The following is a 17,034-nucleotide window of genomic DNA, read 5'->3' as shown; positions in this document are numbered from 1 at the left end:
TAGGACCCCAGGGCTGTCTGCATGCTGCTACAGATGTAATGCGTTTATCAGTAGCCTCAGAGAGGACTCTGGGACCTACCTGACAAGGTACTGGTCAAGTCAAGCTCTTGTGGCTAGACTTTGAAAATTATGTTTCCCTTAGTGAAACACAGACTGTTCAACAGAAGTGGATTAGGCTCTGATTCTTTACTATCAGAAAATCACCTATTTTTTTCAATAGCGCCCCAAAATGGTTCAATGCTTTAGTTCTTATGGATTATTTGAAAATATTTCTTCATTTGATTGTTTCCGTCCTCCTCAGTATTGATTACACCCAGGGATGCTCTGCTATTGAGCGGCATCCCTAGCCCCATTTTAAATTTTGAAACAGGTCTTGCTAAATGGTTCACATTGACCTCAAACTTGTGATCCTCCTGCCTCAGCTTCTTAAACTGGGATTATAGGCATGCATCACTGCTCTAGTTCCCTTCTTAGGAAGTCACAACAAGCTCTCCATCACCCACTTGGCAATCTGACTAATTTACTGTACAGTCTTGGCTGTGATATTTCCTAGCTATGTCATGTTGGTCAATTACTTACCTCTCTGAGGCTGGCTTTCCTCTTTGGTAAAATGGGGTTGACAATAACATCTAGGTCTCATAAGCACTATTTGAGGAGTTGACAAAATGCATAAACGCAAAGCACCTCACTAGTAGCTTAGTGTGTAGCATCTGCTATTACGGCTCTGCCAGACAGGGATGGTGAAGGGGGGACAGGACAGAGGGCCAGGGGCTTCAGATCAGGAAGAATATAAAAATCTGGGAGTAAAAAGACAAAGAGATATGGGGCCAGAGCCTCTAACCCTGATTCTGGAGGTGGTTTACAGAAAATTCCAGGGTTTCAGGACTTCTATTTCACATCCCCAAGGACTACCATCACCCTCAAAGCAAGAGCTGCCACTGCTGTCAGGAACCCTGTTTAGTCATCGTGGACAGTGCTTTTAATCCCGATGACAACAAAGACTCATGGCTCCTGTTTGAGCAATGAGGGAGCTGAGGCTTACAGAGGTAATGCAATAAAGTGCCTGACTCCAGGCAACTCAGTGGAGAGTAATGAAGACAGGTTTCAAACCCAGGCCTCTCAGTTCTAAATCCTATGCGTTGTCTACTGTGCCACATGACTCCCACCTGGGCTGGCCCTCAGGCAACAGCTATTTGTAAAACAGTCCCATTTTATAAAACCTTGACCTCTAATATATCTTAAAAACAAAACAAAGTTTACCTACACCAAAACTATATAAAGATTTTTGCCTCTATCTCTCTACCTAATCGTCTTTATTACAGACATCATCTGAGGCACTGGGGATACAGAGAAGAAAGGGATGTTGCCTTTGAGGAGCTCACAGCATAAGGGGGAACCTTCATTTTCTTTCTCTTGTTCTCATCTTCCTCCCTTGATCCTTCCTTTCTTTGTCTGGATTCAACTCTGGGAGCATTCTACCACTGAGTTACATCCCCAACTCTTTTTTTTTTTTAATTTGAAACAAGAGCTCACTAAGAACTGAGGCTCACTAATTTGTTGAGACTGCCCTCAAGTCACTGGTCCTCCTGTCTCAGCCTCCCCCAAACTGAGATTATAATGCCACCATGCTCAGCACCTCTCTCTCTCTCTCTCTCTCTCTCTCTCTCTCTCTCTCTCTCTCTATCTCTCTCTCTATCTCTCTCCCTTCTTCCCTCCCCCTTTCCCTCCCTCTCTTCTTCTCTGCCCATGCAGGCATAGGCAAGAGAAGTCCCAGTAGGCAAAGGTTCTGGAGGAAGGGAAAGGAATGTGCAGAGAAAGGAAGGGTAAGAGAAGAGAGTTACTATGTAATCTGACCACCCAGTTGTACTGACTGTCCCCAGATGGTTGTTTGTATAAAATTTACAGGCTCATTATAAGTCACGCGCCATTTGTATTGTACTGCCTAGGAAATAAGGGCAATCTTGGATAAAGTTTTACAACATATATCATTTTGACAATCCCTGCTCTTAGAACCTAGCTGAAGTAGTTTGAATTATTTGTAGAACAGGGCTTTTTGCCAAAAGTGACCAGTTTTTGAAGATGTTGAGATGACGAGAGCTGCCTAGCCAACCAACTTAACCATTATGGCTTACCATTTAAAGGCTTAAAAAAAATAGTTGAACTACTGCCATCAGTGTGCACATTAGATCAACTGTGAAAGCGATGTAAGCCAATTTATTTTAAAATATATTCTTTTACATTTTTATTTTCTTTCACTGTGTAAATTAATTCCACAGCACAGAGAGTGAGAAAAAGTAATAATGGCTGTGCCTGCTATTTCAAGAAGGAGAAAGCAAGAATTTTACTCCTGGCATTAAAAATACTTTAAGGTGTCAGGAAAGGGAATCTTTGGCTACGAAGCACTTTGGGGAAATATTAAGCAAGGCAGTACTGGTGTTAGTAGCAGTAAGCACTTAGAAGTAATCAAAATTAATGTTTACTGATCTAAAAATAAATTAGCTCAGAAGACAAAAGTATTTTTAAAAGGAGCCTTATGGCTATCCTTGAACAGAATATATGACTGAATTAAGGAAGTGAAAACTGTGGCCAGGTTTTGCTCCAAGCTTAGCCAAGTCCTTATCCATCCATTTTAAATGTTTCCCTGCTGTAAAGAGGATGGAGGCTCAGCACATTTCCATTACACTTATAATCCAGGTGGATTTTGAAGATAGGTATAAACTGCATTTAGGGATTAGTCCACTAACCATTAAAGGGAAGTGTTTATCGCATAGTTCCCGTGAACACTGGGGACAGGATGTGTGCAGTGCCAAGGTTGGGAGGAGGTATAACAACTGCTAGGCAAAACAACCAAGAAGTTTTTCAAGGGAAGATGAAATTATATTAAAAAATTTACTTCTTCTAGAAATGTGATTTGATGAGTACCTGTTAACAACTAGGTTTAATACACTTCTGTCTGTGCTTACGAGAGAGATGTGTGCCATAACAAACCTTTATTTATGGATTTTTACATTATGATGCTTTCCAGTGATTTCCTTTATGCTGCTAGAAGAAACACTTAAGTAATTCCATCCCTAGAGCGACTTCCCCCCAACATAGACTCTCAACATACACACAGGGAGTAAGTGACTTAAATATTCATGGTGCCACTATTTGCAATGGCACAGAACTAGGAAGAAACTAAATGTGCATGAAAGCAGTGAAAATAAAAGTAGCCTTCTCAGTGTGATGATGACGAAGACTCTCCTTGAACAAACTCTCCTTGAGCTCTTCTACATCACATCCTCTTTCCCAGCCCAGACTCTGGTTATTTATTTATTTATTTATTTATTTATTTATTTATTTATTTATTTGTGGTACTGGGGTTCCTGGAAACCCTTCTACCTCTGGGATACACTTCTAGACACCTATTTTTTATATTTTTATTTGGAAACAGGGTCTCTTAAGCCAGAGAGGCTGGCTTCGAACCTGTGTGATCCTCCTGTCTCAGCCTCCCAAGAGTGGGGATTACAAGCGAGCACCACCATGCCAGGCGCTGACTCTGGTCATTTGTGTTTATCTCTTGCACCATTTTTGAAAGAATTAACTCAGAATGAACCATAAATATAAATGTAAAATCTAAAATTATAAAACTTTTGGAAGAAATCAGATTTGCCCTTCATCAAATCAGGAGAAAATGAGCTGAACATGGTGGTGCACATATAAAATCTTCAGCAATTTACCAAGGCCTTTTGCAACTTAGTGAGATCCTGTTTCAAAATAAAAATAAAATAGGGCTGCAGGTGTACCTCAGAGGTAAAACACCCCAGGAGTTCAATCCCCAGTACCACACACACACATATACACACATATACACACACACACACACAACAACAACAACAACAACAACAGAGAGAGAGAGAGAGAGAGAGAGAGAGAGAGAGAGAGAGAGAGAGAAAGATTGTTTGAAAGTACTTATCTGACACAGGAGTTGTATACAGAATATATAAAGAACACTCAAAAATCATTAATGAGAAAAAAATGACCCAATTAAAAATGGGCAAATGAGCTGGGCGTGGTGATGTACGCTTGTAATCCCAGCATTTGGGAGGCAGAGACTGGAGGATCGTGGTTCACTGACAGCCTCGACTACTTAGTGAGACCCTTCGCAACTCAGTGAGACCCTGTTTCAAAAAATAAAAAGACTACCCGGGCGTGGGGGCGCATGCTTGTAATCCCCGCGCTTGGGAGGCAGAGACAGGAGGATCGCGCAGGTTCGAAGCCAGCCGCGCGCTGGCTTAGGAGACCCTGTTTCAAAAAAAAAAAAAAAATATATATATATATATATACATATATATATATATATATATATATATATATATATATATATAATAGGTCTGGGAGTGTAGCCCGGATGTAGAAGGGCTTCCAGGAACCCCAGTACCACCAGATAAATACATACATACATATATATACATACATAAATAGACTAAAAAATAAGACTGGGGGTGTATTTCGGAGGTAGAATTTCCCTGAGTTCCATCCCTAGTACCACAAAAAAAAAGGGCAATAGATGTAAAGATACATGTCACTAAGGGTGATACATATGAAAAAGTGCTCAGCATCATTTAGTCCTAGGGAACATATGAATTAAACTCAGAATATCACTATGCATCTATTAAAAGGTAAAAAAAACAGACAAAAACAAGTATAGGCAAGAATGCAAAGCAACTGGATGTTTCACTCATGCTGACAGAAAGGCAAATGGTATTTCCACTTTGGAAAATAGTTTGGAAATTTTATTATAAGATGCAAAAATGCTAGCCGGGCGTGGTGGCTCACGCTTGTAATCCCAGCATTTGGGAGGCTGAGACCTGGAGGATCACAGTTCGCAGACAGCCTCAGCTACTTAGTGAGGTCCTCTGCAACTCAGTGAGACCCGGTTTCAAAATAAAGAATCAAATATAGGGCAGTGGGTGTAGCTCGGAGGTAGAATGCCCCTGGGTTCCATCTCCAGACCCGCAAAAAAAAAAAAAAAAAAAAAAAAAAAAAAAAAAAAGATGCAAAAATGCCATTCCTAAGTACCCAACTGAAGCAAAATGCCAAAATAACCATAAAAATCTATGCACAAATATTCACAGTGGCCTTACTAACCAAAAACTGGAAACAATCAGAATATCTAGTAACTTGTGAATGGATAGGCAAAGTGTGGTACATGCATATGGTAGACTACCACTTGGAAACAAAAAGAAAAAATCTACTGGTACACACAACATAAATGATTCTCAAATATATTATACTAAGTAAAAGAATCAAGACTCAAAAGATCACATACTGGTCCTTAGTGATTCCATGAATGATATTCTGGTAAATGCAAATCTACAAGAACAGAAGTGTTCAGGTCAGGGATGGATTGGGAGTAGGTGGAGGGGCTGACCACAAATGACATGGGTGGATTTTGGGGGTGAGGGAACTCTTCTATGTCAATTGTGATGGTAGCCACACAGCTATTTGTATTTGTCAGACTCACAGAATTATACAATAGAAAGGGTAAATTTTTCTGTACATGAACTGAAATTACCAAGAGCAAATGCATATGTCAAAAATATCATTCCAGCCGGGCATAGTGGGGCATACTTGGAATTCCCGTGCTTGGGAGGCGGAGACAGGAGGATCGCGCTGGTTCGAAAGACAGCCTCGCTGGCTTAAGAGATGCTGTTTCTAAATTAAATTAAAAAAAAATTATTCATTCCCAGCCCGGAAGTAGAAGGGTTTCCAGGAACCCTAGTATCACAAAAAAAAAAAAAAAAAAAAAATCATTCCAGCCGGGCATGGTGGGAGGCTGAGACTGGAGGATCACGGTTCGTGGACAGCCTCAGCTACTTAGTGAGGCCCTCTGCAACTTAGTGAGACCCTGTTTCAAAATAAAGAATAAAGAATAGGGCGGGGGTGTAGCTTGGAGGTTGAATGCCCCTGGATTCCATCCTCAGACCCGCAAAAAAAAAAGAAAAAAATATCGTTCCATCTGATGTGTGGAGATTAGGTAGGAAAAGAAGGGAAGAAGAAAAGAGTGAAGAGAGCCAGGCGTGGTGGCGCACGCTTGTAATCCCCGCGCTTGGGAGGCGGAGACAGGAGGATGGCACAGGTTCGAAGCCAGCAGCACTGGCTTAAGAGACCCTGTTTCCAAATAAAAGGTATAAAAATAGGTCTGGGAGTGTAGCCCGGAGGTAGAAGGGTTTCCAGGAACCCCAGTACCACCAAAAAAAAAAAAAAAAAAAAAAAAGAAAAGAAAAGAGTGAAGAGGTCATTACTCTAGGGGTGGTGCTTTGGACAGATGTTGGCAATAGAACAAGACATGTCAGTGTGGTTACATCCAAAGGACAAGGGTGATCATAGGTGACTGACGATGGGTTGGATGTGGAGTCTGAGGGAGAAGTATGGAGGTGAGCTCTGGGTTCTGGGTAGATGAAGGAACACTAAACTCTGGTATTCCACGTTGTGTAATTCCTTGAATGCTCTGCCAACATCCTGTACCTTTCACATGAGGCTCCCGTTTTCTGGAACAGTTTCTTCATTTGATTAATTCTAAATGCATCTTTTAAGAGACAACTTATCATCACTAGTCTGAGTTGTCAGCTTTTCCTTTGTTTTTATGTAGCCCCTTGTCATTGTTCCTATCATAGCACTTATTATACTGGACTGAAACTGTTGATTTATTCAGCTGCCTCTTCTACTGTAGAAAACAGTTTAATGAATGAGTTTCATTTTTAAAGAATTTCAGTATGGAAGAAAAAATTTCTAAAAAATTATCATTTAACCAGGACTTTTAAGACCTATCAGTAGATTACTATAATACACTTAGCATTTGTTGCAGGCCACCGCAATAGAATGTATATATATACAGTTTAAGACATCACTACCACCTTGATACAATTAATAATAGTCAATGAGTCCATGTTCAAAATTTTAAAAATAATTATCTACTATGATGCATGTCTGTGTAGCTCAGTAAGAATAGTTCTAAATTTGGGATTGGGAGATGTTAGTATAGATCTGGGCTCTGCTGGCCACTGGTGGGTAATCCTGGGCCAGTTATTTTATTTAACTGTCAGAATTTCCCCACGTATAAACGAAAGAGCAAGTGAACAATAGGATGGGATTCTGAAGTTTAAGTGATTTTATACAAGAAGTATAAAATCAGCTCTGCATTTGGATTTGTTACACACTAATAATGACAAGATGCTATGGAGAGGGTTGATGGCTGAATCACTGCATCTTAAGTCTGTGGCTTTTGGGTTCAGGTGTTTCTATTTCTAATAAGCTATTCTTTTCTCTTCTTTTTTTGCAGTACTGAGAATTAAACACAGGGGGACTCTACCACTGAGCTACATCCCCGCCCCCTTTTTTGTGGGTCTGAGAATGGAACCCAGGGATACTTGACCTCCAAGCAACACTACCTGCCCTATTTTTTATTCTTCTTTTTTTTTTTTTTTTTTTGGTGGTACTGGGGTTCCTGGAAGCCCTTCTACCTCTGGGCTACACTCCCAGACCTATTTTATATTTTTGAAACAGGGTCTCTTACGCCAGCGCAGCTGGCTTCGAACCTGCGAGATCCTCCTGTCTCCGCCTCCCAAGCGTGGGGATTACAAGCGTGCGCTACCATGCCCGGCCCCATATTTTACTCTTTATGTGGAAACAGGGTCTTACTAAGTTGCAGAGGGTCTCACTAAGTAGCTGAGGCTGTCCACGAACCATGATCCTCTGGTCTCAGCCTCCCGAATACTGGGATTACAAGTGTGTACTACCACGCCTGGCTCCCTTTTTGTTTTTTAAGACACAGTAAGTTTCCCTGGCTGGTCTCGAACTTGCAATCCTTCTGCCTCAGCCTCCTGAGTGACTGGGATTACAGGTATGCACCACTGCACCTGGCTTATCCTAATCATTTTTAATGGCTTTTGAAAAACATGTTCTAGGTGAAGTTACTGTTCAGATTATAACGCCCATGCAGGTGAGCTAACAGCAGTGCCTACAAGCATGCATTGTGTGAAGATAAATGGAAACTTTCAGAATACACATAGCTTGATGAGTATGGTGGCACACACCTGTAATCCCAGCTACTTGAGAGGCTGAAGCAGGAGGATCACAAGTTCAAGGCCAGCATGGGAAACATAGCAAGACTCTGTCTCAAAATATAAGAAAATGGGCTAGGGTTGTAGCTCAGTAGTAAAGCACCCCTGGGCTCAATCCCTGACACCTCAAAACACACACATAAAAACAAAATACTCCACAAAACCCCCAAACCCACATAGTTCCTTTTATAAGAAACTTCTGAAATGTGAAAACAATCCATATTTTAAAATATGAATGATAACAATAAACGAAATACTCCCTACCAAAAGCAAGCTACCTTTAACTACCTTGGTAATTTAGGAATTGGAAAGTTCTTACCTTTTGGGTAGATGTCTTTTAGAGGGACTTCTCCTGGGGGCAAAATCCTGACTATCTGATTAGTATCTAAAAGGGTCACACAGTTTTTCTGTTTCAGGGTCTCCTTTTTCTTCTTTTGTCCATAAAATGCTGTATCAGTGATATTTGGTTTGTGCAAAGATGATGGCCTTTTCCAAGAATAAACTTCACTAGGTGACTAAAAAAAAGAAAGAAAAGAGAGAGAGAGATTAAAATACATGTACTAGAACTTTTATAATGCAGTCGTGTAAGCTGATACCAGTTGGTGAACTTACATTTCATGAGTATAGGAAAACGCATGATTCCTCAACCTTTTTGAATGTGATATAGGTGATGCTTGCTTCACCAAGAATCATAATTTCCAGACAACTAAACCATACAAGTTAAAATTTTAATTTTGAAATAAAATACAGTTAAAAAGAGGGCATATAATAGTACAATTAGTTAAAAATAATGAACACCTATGTATCCAGTATTTGAAGAAAACATAATTGCTGTTTGAAGCTGTTGGAGTAACCCTTGCCAGTCTCTAGCTTCCCTGGGTTTAATTCTTCTGGAATTTTTTTTTTTTGTGTGTGTGCTACATTTTCCCTTTAAAATTTTACCATATACATTTATCTTTTCCAAGACAATAAGCCATGTTTCCCTACATTTTCTTTAAAAGGTCTAAGGTGCTATCTTTCATACTTAAGCCTTTAACACATAAGGAATTAAATTTTTTGAATGGTGTGAGACAAGGACCTATGTTTATTCTCATCTTATACTGACAGATAATTGTCCAAATACCACTAATCCTTGCCCACTGATCTGCAAAGTTATCATAAAAATACAGTTCCATACACACATGCATCTGGTTCTAGATACTGTTTTCTGTTTGATTGTATATTTTTCTACCCATAGGCCGAATCTACATGGTCACAGTTACTGCAGCTTTATAGGCAGCCTTAAAATGGAGAAGGTAAAAAGCCTTTGATTTTTTTTTCCAGAGATGGCTTGGTTATTGTTGGTCCTTTGATAAAATGATTAAAGGAACTGTGACCTTGCTGGGCGTGGTGACCCATGCTTGTAATCCCCGCGCTTGGGAGGCAGAGACAGGAGGATATTGCAGGTTTGAAGCTAGCCACGCTGGCTTAAGAGACCCTGTTTCCAAAAATAAAAACGTATAATATAGGTCTGGGAGTGTAGCCCAGAGGTAGAAGGGCTTCCAGGAACCCCAGTACCACCAAAAAAAAAAAAAAAAAAAAAAAAAAAAGAAAAAAGAACTGTGCCCACTCTGCATCCTTGTTAGTGCTTGGTAGGTGCTATTTATTATCTTACCAGGGTTTCAGTCTGCATTTCACTAATGACCAATGATGTCAAAGTCTATTCATGTTCTTACTGATATTTTTATATCCTCTTTGGATCTGTATTTTTCAAGGTTTTTTTGCCTATATTTTCACACTTGCCATTGATTTTTCTGCTGTATTTACTTAAATAAATTGAAAACTATGATTTCACAGAGTATTTTCAGTTCCAACCCAACAATTCCAAGGTTCACTCTAGGTTTCTTCCTTTGAGTATCTGTAATTGCCTTCTCCAAAAAAGTCAGGAACCTGTTTTCAGTATCTTTAATGTATTACTTGATTGTGCTTAACATACTGAATTATCCTTACTATATTTAATTTCTTCCCCAACCTCATGATATGTGACCATCTCCAATCCCTACCACTAACCTTGTTTTCTGGGCAGATGCTCTGCCTGTCTAGCTTCATCCCAGTCGCCCACACCCAGTAGACTCATGCATGGAGAGCCTCTCATCTTACCCGGGGCTCCCGGGTCTCACCAGGCTGCTCCTAGACAGGGACCTTGACTCCATCCTGCTCAGACTTGATGCCTATCACAGTGGCTGCTCTTCCCTATCTCTGATGTCCTTCTCACCCTGTCGAGGCTCTGATTTTTCACACCTCATACTGGCTTACAATTTTCCCATTTTAAAAGCTATTTTCTTACTGTTAAGTTTTAAGAACCTTATATATTAGAGATACAAGTTCTTCATTAAGTATGAAGTTTGCAAATATTTTTTCAGCCTGTGGATTATCACTCTCTTTCATTTGCGCGCTCTCTCTCTCTCTCTCTCTCTCTCTCTCTCTCTCTCTCTCTCTCTTCCTCCCTCCCTCCCTCCTTTCTCCCCCCTTCCCTTTGCGGTACTGGGGATGGAACCCACAGGCATTCTACCTCTGAGCAACACCCCCAGCCCTATTTTTTTATTCTTTATTTTGAAACAGGTCTCACTAGTTGCAAATGGCCTCACTAAGTAGCTGAGGCTATCCACAAACTGCAGTCCTCCTGTCTCAGCTTCCCAAATGCTGGGATTACAAGGGTACACCACTATACCCAGCTTCTTTATTTATTTATTTTTCTTTCTTTCCTTCCTTCCTTCTTCCCTTTCCTTTCCTTTGATTTTTGTGGTACTGGGGTTCCTGGAAACCCTTCTACCTCTGAGCTACACTCCCAGACCTAATATATATATATATATATATATTATTATTATTATTATTATTTTAAATTTGGAAACAGGGTCTCTTAAACCAGCGAGGCTGGCTTCAAAACTGAGCGATCCTCCTGTCTCCGCCAAAAGCATGCGCCACCACACCAGGCTTCTTTATTTTCTCAATGGTGTCTTTTTTTTGTGTGTGTGGTACTGAAGATTGAACTCTAGTGCATTCTACCTCCAATATATCCACAGATCTAGTTTATTCTTTATTTTGAAACAGGATCTCATTAAGTTGCAGAGGGCCTTAGAAGTTGCTGAGATTGGTCACGAACCTGCGATCTTCCTGTCTCAGCCTCCAAGTACTGGAATTGCAAGCGTATACCACCATGCCTGGATTAATGGTGTCTTTTATAGAGCTGAAGTTTTAAATTTTGAGGAAGTCCAATTTACCAATTATTATTTTATGTACTGTCATGTTTAGTAGAAGTGGTGATAGTAGGTATCCTTTTCTTATTTTTGGTAATAGGATGAATACATTTATTACTTTTTTCTATACAACTGAGGATAACATTTGCTATAGGCTTGTATATCTATTAATATTAGGTTAATAAAGTTATATGTCTATAATAATTTGTTGCCTCTAATAATTAATTGCTTTAAAAGGTTAATAAGGGGTGACATACCCCTTTATTGGTAGTTTTATGAATAAGACAAAGAAATTCACATAAAAGCAGAAGGCAGTATGATACAGTAGACAAGTTATGAGTTACAAGATTAGTCACACTTGAGCCCAAGTCCCAGGACCCTTACTTATAATATTGTGGTCTGGGGGAATATAAACTCTCCCTGATTCTGTTTCTTTATCTGTAAAGATTTATAGAATTATTTTAGAAATTAACTATTACATATGAAAGGGCTTAGAACAGCACAGTGCTACTGGGCCTAAAAATATGATTGCTATCATAAAATGTAAAAAGGCTCCCTAGCTAACTCTAATCTTTCATTTAATTGATATTCATTGGTGATGCGTTCTATATTATAAATGGGTAAATTATAACATTTATAAAATGAATTTAGATTTTAATCTAATAAGATCAGTAATCTTACAGGCTATCAAAGATTTCCACAGTGTTAATACAGTGTCTTATATTTAGTTTTTATTTTATAACCTTTTATAGTAGCATTATATTTCTGTACTAATATCTTCAATCAGAAAAAAGTGATAAAGTCAATCTTTTTCTACATAGTTCCACTTTAACAAAAAACTTCAACATTTTCTACTCATAGCATAGCAGCAAGCATTGTAGAAAGCATAATAAACACATCTCTTCCATTTGATCAGTGTTGCTATAGACACTGTATCCCAACAACAATTTTGAGTTATATAATATGATAGCCAATGTTTTTTTTTTTTTTCCTTGATAATTAGGAAGGCATATGGCAAAGTCCTAAGCCATATATTATCTGTTGGGTTTTGGATTTCAAATGTTTTATCTCCCAAATTGCTCACCATTCATTAATTACATCAAAATTCTGAGGCATATGAGATTGCTGTATTATTAAGTAGAGTCCATATTTTTATCTTTAAATGATTCTATTATCCTATCTAAAAGCTACAAAGGAAATTATTAAAATTAAATGTTTAATAAGCACGTGGAGTTACATCTGGGGTTATTAGATGGCATCTTGTACTGAAATAACCTTTTATATCATTTCCCCACATTTCCATCAGGAGAAGATGGTACTCAGTTTCACCTGAAGTCAATTACAAATAGCCTCTCCTTTAGAGGTAACAGTAGGTAACAAAAGAAGGACCCACTTAAAAGAAAAATAAGTTGAAACCATTATCCATTACAGTATCAGCTAGATGTTCCAATGATATGATCAGAGTGAAACTAAATGGAAAGTGATTAATCAGAGTGAAACCAAATGGAAAGTGAATCAGTGTTTGAGTGCTGAAAATTTTAATCTAAACTAATGACACCCCAATAAATTTTAAAAATTCGAGAAGACATGCTACTTTATTCTTCTCAAACTGTTCCTCTTGGCAGAGCCCATGAGCACGCGTTAAGATAATATGATAAAAGTCACCTTCAGTAGGCTACGCATTAACTGTGTTACAGGAACTTCCACATAGGGAGAATACTTATTTCCCCTTACCAAACTAGATCATTGCATTACTCTTCAATTCCCTAATGTACATGATGTACACTCACAAACATATCAAAGTCAATCACTCAAACATGAGAAAGAGGGAAGGGGGAGGGAGTGGGGTGGGAACTGGGGAAGGGCTAAATGAATGATATGGACATGTGTGCCTCTACCATCTTGTACCCCATTAAGATGTATGACTACAATGCACCAATAAAAAGTTTAAAAAATAAAAATAAAAAAAGAAATAAAAAAGATAATGAAACTATATAGGTAGAATATATTCTTAAGTGGACTGATTTCAAATGCAGATTTGACTTAAAATGTTTACCAGAAAGTTATTCCCCTTCCAACAGGCTTGCAGATTATAGGTCAAACGGAGGACAAGAAGAACATATTCAATAACTGAAGAAGCTGATGCTCACCATGAGATCTGGGAAGCCAACCACGATGGTAGCGTAACTGTTTTGATCCGAAAGAATTCGGTTAGGAGAGGCAATCTTTTGTCCCACAGCTGAACTTAGATTTTCAGATGAAAGTTGATCACTTGAAATTTTGTGAGGTATGCTGACTTCTGCTTCTGAAAGTACCAGACACACATTAGACATCACATGCCCCTATAATGTTCCAGGAATTAGTTTTTGTAAAATTTCATTTTTAACAACACAAACATTTCTGGAAAGAACAAGGTAAACAAGAGAAAATGCTTAAAAGTACATTCATGAGTTTTGTCTGAGAAAACTCTGTTTCTGAAATCAAAGCATCTTTCTAAAGTGATTCCAGCCGGGTGTGGTGGTGCACGCTTGTAATCCCCGCGCTTGGGAGGCTTGGGAGGCAGAGATAGGAGGGTCACGCAGGTTCAAAGCCAGCCCCGCGTGCTGGCTTAGGAGACCCTGTTTCCAAATAAAAATGTAAAAATAGGTCTGGGAGTGTAGTCCGGAGGTAGAAGGGCTTCCAGGAATCCCAGTACCACCACCAAAAAAAAAAAAAAAAAAAAAAAAAAAAAAAAGTGATTCCAAGTATTTATGGAATTCACAATTTTATTAGCAATAAATATTATCAGTAATAGCTCCCTTAAGAAAAGATACAAAACAGACCCAACACAGTGTTGGCAATGGCACATTTTAGATTTTTTTTTTCATATATACTATTTGCTTCCCTGAATTGTGATGAACTGAAAAGAAAACTTGAACCAGGCGTGGCGGTATATGCCTGAAATCCTAGTACTTGGAGGCTGAGACAGGAGGATCACAGGTTCAAAGACAGCCTCAGCAAGTAGTGAGACTCTCCCTAACCTAATGAGACTCTGCTTCAAAATAAAAATAAAATAGGGCTTCAATCAATCAATCAATCAATAAATCAATCAAAACATGTTTCCATAAAAAATAGGTATGGGTTGTAGCTTGGAGGTAGAATGCCCCTGGGTTCAATCCCCAGTACCACACACACACACACAAAAAAAAAAAAAAAAAAAAAAAAAAAGAAGAAGAAGAAGAAGAAGAAGAAGAAGAAGAAGAAAAGAATAAATTTTGATAGCATATTCTACATTAAACTTGGAATTTAAATGTTAAGTAAGAATTATGATTTGTTAGTTAAAAAATTTCATGGAAAGATCTTAAAAGAATGAACTTCCAGGTGGGTATGGTGGTACATGTCTGTAATCAACTTGGGAAGCAGAGACAGGCGGATCACAGGATAGCAGCCAGCCTCAGCAAGTAGTAAGACTCTTAGCAACTTAGTGAGTCCTTGTTTCAAAATAAAATATAAAATAGGGCTGGGAGAGCTGGGTGTGGTGGCACACGCTTGTAATCCCCGCGCTTGGGAGGCTGAGACAGGAGGATCGCGCAGGTTCGAAGCCAGCCTTGGCTGGTTTAAGAGACCCTGTTTCCAAATAAAATAAAAAATAGGTCTGGGAGTGTAGCCCGGAGGTAGAAGGCCCGTGAGTTCCATTCCCAGTACTACAATAAATAAATAAATAAATAAATAAATAAATAAATAAATAAAGTAGGGCTGGGAAATGTAGCTCAGAGGTAGAATGTCTCTGAGTTCAATACCCACTAACACACACACACACACACACACACACACACACACACACACACACACGACTGAGTCTTTGAAAAGTGGTAGATTCTTGCTTCCTGCTTCTAGTGTAATGACTAAGGTTTTTCTTCTGTTATAAACATCATATAGGCTGATGTTTCTGTTCCTTGAAGAATTTAGATACGAGTCTGTGTAGAAGCATCCACCTGCACAGCCATAAACACAGGGAACATCGTATTTACCTTGTGTAACTCCAAACCCTGAGCTAGGCAGCTCCTCTTTCAACACGTACAGCTGGCAAACTCCACTGTCTTCTGATTCAATGGGTGTGGGCTTAGTTAAAAGATATTTTCTGTCAACAAACAAGATATCTAAAGTAAGTGGAAAGTTTTTTTTTTTTTTTCTAAAAATCATCCGGGGAAACCAAGAAAAATTAGAGGTTGTTTCCTTCCCCAAACCATTTCTAAAATAGTTGAGTATAATCTGTGGTTTCATCATTTTATCATGCATTCACAATAACTTCAACACTGTTGTGACAGTAATACCAAGTGACATTGCAGTGAGCGCAAACAAGGGCTGGATGTTTCCTCTCACATGTGCTAAAGAGAATATGGGACACAAAGGCACTTGAGATAAATAAGGAATTCCAGCAAAATAGTGGGAGGGAATAAAGGGAAAGAGGGGTGTGTGTGTGTGTGTGTGTGTGTGTGTGTGTGTAAGAGATCTGATAAACAGTTAAGATAATGCCATGCACATATACAAAACTATCAACCCAAATCGCAATAACAGGCCCAGGAAATGCAGTGGGATCCCGGGGAAGACACACCAACTGCTGTGTATATGTGTGCTTCTATCACTCTGGACCTCATTATAATATAGAATTAAAATGCACCAATAATAATACATTAAAAACAAAAAGTGGTCTGAAACAAATATTTTTGTAAATTAGTCCTCTGCCACAAGTTATGAAATATAACCTTAGAAGGTTAAAAAAATGCAAACCCTAAACATAACATTTCCTATATAAGAAAGGTTCATTCCAAAAAAAGAAAAGCAATTCTCCGGGGGGCACGCCCTTATTATCATGGCACCCTCTCTTAGTATGACTCACTGATCAGGCAGTAAGTGAGAGCATGACTTCTGGCTTGTGATCAGCTAAGGGACAGAAGTCCGCTATACCCTAACTCCCTGGATCTACCTATTTATTCATTTATTTTTGTAGTTACTGGAGATTGAACCCAGGGTTTTGCTAAGTTGCTGAAGCTAGCCACAAATCTGCAATCCTCCTATCTCAGCCTTCCAAGTACGGGGAGAGTCTAGTGAAGGGAGGGAACAGAAACATAAATAAGTCCTAATTAGAGCAGAGAAGATGAAAAGAAGAAACTTCCAAGGTGTGGATTCAGTGACATGCCAAAAAGGAAAAGCTCTGCTATGCAGACTGTGGCTCTTAGAAGGGATGATCGACTGAACATCTACTTTGAAGTATCTACCATTTGGCAAGAACAGAGTGAATTCTCAATATGTTATCAGAAAAAGTCCCAAATAAATAGGGATCATATGTAAAAGTCGCTTTTTTATCACTCATGTCAACGTCAAACTCTAAGAAGTGACATTTAATTTATTATGATCTGCTCCCTCTCTCCCCTTATAACTCTCATCTATAGAGATGCTGCCAAACACAGAAGTTCTTAAAAGATAAATACAAGGAAGACTGAACAGGCAGGGTTTTGGATAATTGATAAATGAGTCTGAACTAAAGCACACCCCACAAGATCCTATACAAAAGAGATTCACTCACTGATTTGTTTTGCTTTCCACCAGAAGCCATTTGTCTTCTGCTACAAGGAAAACTGCCTCGAGGTTGATGGGAAGTGAGATGGTGTGAGCTCGCCCTTCTAAAACATCCAGCACCGTCAACCTGTTCC

At 39.0% G+C, this 17,034-nt stretch overlaps 1 protein-coding gene across 1 annotated transcript in view; it reads right to left on the bottom strand.

The window, feature by feature from the left end:
• VWA8 (von Willebrand factor A domain containing 8) overlaps positions 1-17,034 on the bottom strand; it is a gene marked incomplete at both ends in the record, with an annotated part of 383,297 nt that overhangs the window by 113,525 nt on the left and 252,738 nt on the right. The window contains 4 exons of the mRNA XM_080688771.1: positions 8,425-8,620; positions 13,492-13,646; positions 15,352-15,461; positions 16,908-17,033. Coding sequence (XP_080544897.1) covers positions 8,425-8,620; positions 13,492-13,646; positions 15,352-15,461; positions 16,908-17,033 — 587 coding nt within the window. The remainder of the gene's footprint in view (positions 1-8,424; positions 8,621-13,491; positions 13,647-15,351; positions 15,462-16,907; position 17,034) is intronic.

The sequence above is a fragment of the Muscardinus avellanarius genome (genome assembly GCF_963383645.1).
Source record: "Muscardinus avellanarius genome assembly, chromosome: 2".
In the NCBI taxonomy this organism is placed as follows: domain Eukaryota; kingdom Metazoa; phylum Chordata; class Mammalia; order Rodentia; family Gliridae; genus Muscardinus; species Muscardinus avellanarius.
Note: the sequence above shows the minus strand (reverse complement) of the source record. Positions and strands in the feature narration are given on the sequence as shown.